This window comes from Apodemus sylvaticus, chromosome 10 (genome assembly GCF_947179515.1).
Source record: "Apodemus sylvaticus chromosome 10, mApoSyl1.1, whole genome shotgun sequence".
In the NCBI taxonomy this organism is placed as follows: domain Eukaryota; kingdom Metazoa; phylum Chordata; class Mammalia; order Rodentia; family Muridae; genus Apodemus; species Apodemus sylvaticus.
In genome coordinates this window covers 49,757,413-49,764,857 of record NC_067481.1, presented here as the reverse complement: position 1 = coordinate 49,764,857, position 7,445 = coordinate 49,757,413, and the positions used below count along the sequence as shown (strand labels likewise).

The 7,445-nt window shown below is 37.6% G+C and overlaps 1 protein-coding gene across 1 annotated transcript; it reads left to right on the top strand.

Annotated features, from left to right (window-relative positions):
- Positions 1–6,168: 6,168 nt before the first annotated feature.
- On the top strand, positions 6,169–7,119 carry LOC127694380 (olfactory receptor 1E5-like). The gene has a single exon (XM_052195930.1). It carries the CDS (start codon positions 6,169–6,171, stop codon positions 7,117–7,119), a length of 951 nt encoding a protein of 316 aa, XP_052051890.1.
- The last annotated feature ends 326 nt before the right edge of the window (positions 7,120–7,445 follow it).

Genomic DNA, 7,445 nt, shown 5'->3' with positions numbered 1-7,445 from the left:
CATTCATTATTTTATATTTGCTTATGTTTTGTGTATCTATTTGTGTGTGGTATACAGAAGTACACCTGCTCATATGTAGTTATGCCTATTTATGGGAGTGTATGCATGCAGGGGCTTGTGGGTGCTAACAGATATCTTCCTCAGTTGTTCTCCATGTTATTTCCTGATCCAGTCTCTTCCCTAAAACCAAAGCTCTCTGTTTCAGCTAGGCTAGCTAACCACTGAGCTCATAGATCCCTGGTCCCCACACCAATGAGCTGATGTTACAGACTCATGGCTATGCATGGCTTTTAATGCTTGTAGTTGGAATTCAAATTCAGGTCCTCATATCTGTGTAACAAGTACTTTACCCTCTAAGCCATCTCTTCAACCCTTCCTGGTAATAAATAAGAGGAAAAGAAGTAGAGTAGCCATCTGTCTAATTGTTTCATTGCCAGTAATTCAATTCAGGGTTAAAGGGATGGGGTCAGTAGTTGAGAAAACTATTTAGACCTAAGTTTGATTCCCAGCACCAGCATGGTGGCTCACAGCCATCTGTAACTCCAGTTCCAGAAGAACTAATGCTCCCTTTGGGCCACCATGGGCACTAACATGCATCTATGTGCACACAAATCATCTACACACATAAAATAAAAACAAATTTATCTTAATAGTGAATTTTACATGAAGATTTTGAAAGTTTAATGTCTATAGATGGCAAGATAGATTCTCCTATATAAATTACCTCCAAATGAGTCCTTCATTTCTTTCTGAAATAATGAGCATCTCCTGTGTTCTAAGTGGACACTGGACAAAGGTAGACTGGTCATTTCTTTCCTCCCAGCTTCTGCAGAATGTGGCTGAAGAATTAGAAGAGTGAGGGCATATAGACAAATAGGATCTTCTTTTTGAGGTAGAAGAAGTAGATATATTCCAACAAGAAGGCCACAGGTGGCAACATGCTACCTGCTCCAGGGTAAAGCTGGCAAAGAAGAAGCTCAGGAGAGCTGTCAAGGGACCAAGGCTGTGTTGCCCTTTAAATGCTTATGTTTAACTTCTCCATGGTCCACCATCACCTTGGCCTTCAGAAAGGGAATGAAGAAATTGTAGCTTTTGAAAAAGCGGGAAAAGTGTTATGGGTAAGGTTGTACCAGTGAACCTCATTTTAATTTGGCTATGGTGGCCTGGCCTTTGCCAAAGATTTTTGCCATTGTTGTTTGTTTATTTGTTTGTTCATTTTGTTTTGTTTTGTTTCATTTTTGAACTGGCACAATTGGTTTTATTGAGTGCCTGATTCAGCCAAGTCTCCAGGTTGCCCAGTCCATGTTTGGACTGTGATTTAATGTTCCAAGTCTCCATATCTAGGACTCTACTGATGCCCTCAGACTTCAGCTGTTTGATGTCCCTTTTACCTTCTAGAGACCCTGACTCAATTTTTGTTTACTGAGAGTTTTCTAGTGATTTTAGGGGAAACAGAACAGATGTTTTCATCATGGAGTTCGTCTCCACTGTGTGTTGTATGGGCTGGTTATCCTTCTGATTGACTTTCTCCTCAAGAGTTCTGAAGAGTTCAAAAATCCCCAAGCATGTACCATGCCAAAGGCAAATTTTTGGTGCTCTGACACTGCTATCCTTAAAATAGTTTTATATATCATGTTGATTATATATAAAATTTTCCAAAGGGAAGCTATACCTCAGATCCTGTTCTAATAAGGTAACTATAAGCTACATATTACCATTGACCACTTTAAAGAGATTAATTCAAGATGAGTTGTCCTTTCAGTATACAGTGCATACTGGATTTTGAAAAAGGAAGGAAAAACATGTTAATATTGATTGCAAAATCAAATGGATGGTTTAGTATACAGGCTTAAGTAGAATGTTAATATAACTGTTTTTGTCTGTTTTTTTCATTTAAATATGCTTATTAAAATTAAATACAAATCAATATGATATATGAACATATTATAGAATATACATTAAAATAATATATCATTGAGGAACAAAAAGTGTGTCAAAATGGATGAATTTCACAAAAATAATTATGAAGTCCAGAGAAAGTATGTTTGTATTTCTAAAAATAATTAAAAATTCTTTATATGGTTCACACTTGTAGCTTTCTCATATTACTAATGGCCAGTCTCACCCTTGCTCAATTAGTGCTTTCCTTCATGATCACTTCCAACATTTTGGTGCATGTATTTCACTGCTATAAAATAATTTTTATAACTGTATGTGCTTAACATGAATAATATGACGCATTGAAGGCTATATGCACTACAGAATGGTCAACTAGTTAATTAGCAGTATACCTCGGTTCACATAGTTACTATTTTTATAATGAGAACATTTTCATATCCATTTTAATTTTTTTTAATTTTTTTATTCGATATATTTTTTATTTACATTTCAAATGATTTCCCCTTTTCTAGACCCCCCACTCCCTGAAAGTCCCATCAGCCCCCTTCCCTCCCCCTGTTTTCCCACCCAACCCTTCCCACTTCCCTGTTCTGGTTTTGCCCTATACTGCTTCAATGAGTCTTTCCAGAACAAGGGGCCACTCCTCCGTTCTTGTACCTCATTTGATGTGTGGATTATGTTTTTGGTATTCCAGTTTTCTAGGTTAATATCCACTTATTAGTGAGTGCATACCATAATTCATCTTTTGAGTCTGGGTTATCTCACTTAGTATGATAAAGAAGATATATTGTTATCTGTAGTCACTATTTTGTATAGTAGATTTCTTCAGCTCATTCCTGCTAACTGAAATCTTCCAACTCATGCACACCATCAAAAATGATCTTGTATGTAATGCTAGTAAGTAGAGTTCAAGTCTCACACACTAGACAAGTTCTCTACCATTGTGATACACCCTGTCCTCATATTAATAGTTTAAAAAATTCACTAACGCATATGACAATGACTATTTATAGGATAGGTTTTTCTGTCGTATGTTTGGAAAACTCTCATAAAATGATGCATTGAAGGCTATATGCACTACAGAATGGTCAACTCTAGCTAATTAGCAATATACCTTGGTTGCTAATACCCAAAGTAAGGATGCTATTTCTTATTAAATTAGCCAGAACTGATCATCTCTTGAACTTTACCAAGGCACCACTGTCTCTGAGCCTCCTTTAAGAAATAAATTTTATATTTATGAGTAGAGGACTAGTGACTACAAGTCCTTTGTTCAAATCCCCTTTGGTTTAGCACACAGTACTCAGTTGCCAACTTATCTCATTAGTGTTCTCAACCAGGCAAAGGCAGAGGTGGTTGGATGCTGGATTTTAAGAACTGCAGGTAACAAAATGCCTTTACTATTTCTCATTTTCACTATAAATCATATAATGAATATAATGTATATTTTAAATATAAGGGAATATATATTTAAATTTTTAATAAATTTTTATGTTTACTATTTCAGTTTCTCACTGTACATAATATATAATAATGTAATTATAAGGCAATAAACATTTAAATTTTTAATTAATCTTTATGTGTATGAGTGTTTTGACTCTGCGTGAGTCTATATACCATATTTATACAGTGCTCACAAAAGCCAGAAGCCAAGATCCCCTGAAAGTGGAGTTATAGATGGTTGTGAGCCACCATTGTGGATGCTGGAATTGAACTAGGCTCCCCTAGAAGGGTAGCCACTGATCAATCTTAACCACTGAGCCATCTCTTTAGCTACATATAAATAAAATGTTACTGGCATAAAATTCTTGCTTTACATCTTTGCTAACATTTACTATTTTTAACCCTTTTCTGCTTTCATGGTGAGATAAGTACTATCCTCTAGTGATTTCAATTTGCATTTCCCTGATAAATAATAATGATGACAATATTTTTCATACACTTACTCTTGATCTAAGAACTTTTTCTGTTTTGTTCTGTTTGAGACACGGTTTCTCTGTGAAACAGAGCTGACTGTCCTAGAAATTACTCTGTAGACCAGACTGGCCCTGGTCTGCCCCTGGGATTAAAGTGCTGAAATTAAAGTCATGCACCACCATGCCTGGTAACCTAAGATCTTTTATTAGAGATAATTTTCTCTTCTGGTTATTTCTAATTTTTTGTAAAGGAAAGTGAGTGCTGCTCTTTGGCAACCTGGGGAATGACACAATGGGAGACATACACGCAACATTGATTGCCTTCTGGTTTCTTCAATACGCATTAGCGTCATGCTTTTTTTCTCTTTATGGAAGTCAATTCATTATATTTGTCATATTTGCAGCCTTATTGAATTCGTAGTTTTAAAAGACTTTATTCCCCTTCCTATTCAAGTTGTGTCTTCATGTCTGCTAATGGCATTGTCATCTCCCCACTTCAGGGGGACCCACACACAGATCATTAACCCATCCCTACTCTGACTCTCATGTCAGGGAATCATTCTTGGCTTCTCTGAAGATGCTTTTTTTGTATCCTTTGACTTTTGCCAGGAGGTGGTTGTTGTTGTTGTTTATTGTTTTGTATTGTCATTACTGTTTTAATCTGCTAGTAATTTTTTTTTTACTTATTCTGTGTTTCAGGGTTTGGAAAACAAAAACTAAGAAAACTATGGTTTCTGTTTTCCTACCCTGGGTGCATCCTGAAGTGATGGGCACAGTGATGACTCAGTAGACAGAAATGAGAGGGAGAAAGGAAAGACTCACCATCAGGAGTTAGCATCTCACGCTCATTCTCCACATGTTCATATACTCAGTCAATTCAGGGACTATGATCAATTCCTTGGCCCCTGAAGTGGTTTATTTGTATTGTCTACTCCATGGTTCCTAGTTCTTTTGTGTTCTTCTACTCTCTGTGCTCTCTGAACAAGGGGATTGGTTGTATTGCTGTATATTCCTTGTACAACTTTCCCATTGCTGTCAGATATCAATAAAAAACAACTCATTTTGTCTCCATTTACATTGGTATAGTTTTCTCCAGATAACATACCTCAACCTGAGTGTGATCATTCCCAGACATTCTCCTAGCTGAAAACAAGGCTCTGAAGTGAGACTATCTAGACTTAACACCCAGCACTATTGCTTAATTGGCGTGAGATACTGGATAAATACTAAATAAATATAAATGTTTGGTTATTTCTCTTAAAAATAAAAGTAATGAAACCCATCTCATAAGGTTGTTATGAAAAGTAATGGAGGCCATGAGTTTCATGTGAATATCCTGTAATTGATGCTCAGGTAACTATTGCTATTGACTTACTAATGATACCATTGTCAGCATTTTTACCACCATTTTCACTGTGACGTCATTCCAGAGTTCTAAGAGTAGTGAATAGTTTTCTGATTTGTATGTTGTCTGTACTTATTTGTTCATCCAATTCCACTCAGGACACACTTATAAAACTTTTTTTTAATTCAGTGCTGAAGATTGGACATGGTGTATTGTACATGCTAATCAAGCATTCTACTACTGAACTACACCCACAGTTTGTGCTGACTAGTTGTATGACAACTTGACACCAGCTAGAGTCCTTTAGAAAGAAGGAACTCCAATTGAGAAGATGCCTCCATCAAACTGGTTTCTAGACAAGTCCATGGAACTTGTTTTTAAAATAATTATTGATGCAGAAAGTAACAGCTCATTGTGGGTGATGGTCCTAGCTACTACAAGAAAGCAGATGACGAAACCCAGTATGCGGCATTCCTCCATGGCTTGAACATTAGTTCCTACCTGCTTAAATTTCTGGATTGACTTCCTCTGTTGGTGAACTGTGATGTGGAGGTGTAAACAAAACAAATCCTTTCCTCCCCAGGTTGTTTTTGGCCATGATGTTTTATCATAGCACTAGAAATTCTAAGCCCCAGTCCTTTGAATTTCAGATTGAGATGGGCCTCATTAAGTTGCCAGGCTGGCCTCAAGCTTCCTGCATGGCCCAGGCAGGCCTTGGACTTCAGATCCCCCAGCTTTAGCTTTGCATGTGGCTCTGCTAACCAATGTACTTTCAGAAGAACATTTTTAAAGAATTTAATATTTCTGAATTTAATCTATGCCCTTGTATCATTGTTTTATGTAAATATTTATTACACACTTAGAAAAATACAAGATAATGAAGCAATTTTTCATTACTCACAAGTGTTAGATTTAGATTTTTAAAATGTCTTCCTAAAGCATTGGCATTGTATATGTTTATACATTCATATAAATCATTCTTAAGTCTGAAAAGTTTAAGAAGTCAACATGGAAAGAGGAAATCAAACTGTTGTTTCTGACTTCCTCCTCCTGGGCTTGCCTATTGAACCACGTCAGCAAGACCTGTTCTATATCCTGTTCCTGGCCATGTACCTCACCACTGCCCTGGGGAACCTCCTCATCATTCTCCTCATTCACCTGGACTCCCATCTCCACACACCCATGTACTTGTTTCTCAGTAACTTGTCCTTCTCTGACTTCTGCTTTTCCTCTGTGACCATTCCCAAATTGCTGCAGAACATGCAAAGCCAAGTTCCATCCATCCCCTATGCAGGTTGCCTGGCACAAATGTACTTTTTCCTGCTTTTTGCAGATCTCGAGAGTTTCCTCCTTGTGGCCATGGCCTATGATCGCTATGTGGCCATCTGCTTTCCCCTGCACTATACTAGCATCATGAGCCCAAAGGTGTGTCTCTGCCTAGTGGCACTGTCCTGGCTACTGACCACAGTCATCTCTTTGTCACACACTCTGCTCATGGCCCGTCTCTCATTCTGTGCTAACCATGTGATCCCTCACTTTTTCTGTGATATGTCAGCTCTTCTGAAGTTAGCCTGCTCTGACATTCAGATCAATAAGTTGATGATATTTATCTTGGGAGGAATTGTCATTATTGTCCCATTCCTGCTGATATTTTCATCCTATGCACGAATAGTGTCCTCCATCCTCAAGGTCCCCTCTTCTAGAAGCATCCACAAGGCCTTTTCCACCTGTGGTTCCCACCTCTCTGTGGTGTCTCTTTTCTATGGGACAATCATTGGTCTCTACTTATGTCCATCAGCTAATAACTCAACCATTAAGGAGACTGTCATGGCTGTAATGTACACAGTGGTAACCCCTATGCTGAACCCCTTTATCTACAGCTTCAGGAATCAGGATATAAAGGGAGCTTTTAAAAGGGTGTTTTCAAAGCAAATGGCTAACCTTTCTCTGAGCCAATGACTCTAAAGATTAAAATGCATTTTTAAATAGTAGGCCCAATTTCAAATGATATGCAGGGGCTTTCTTCAACTTTCAGGAGTTAGAATTTCTCATGCCTCTTAAATTTAGCACTATATTTCAGGTGTGGCATAATTTAAGAACTGACATACCCTAGGTGCTCCTTGATTATCATCTAAGTCTGAATAAATGCTAATGTTGGTGTCTAGTATTCAAAGAATATAAAGATATTTCCAGTCCTGGAAAGCAACTCCAACTCCTTAGTCACTTCAGCGCTTTCCTTCTGACAAACATACTTATCCTGTGAAGACTACTTACAAATTAATATA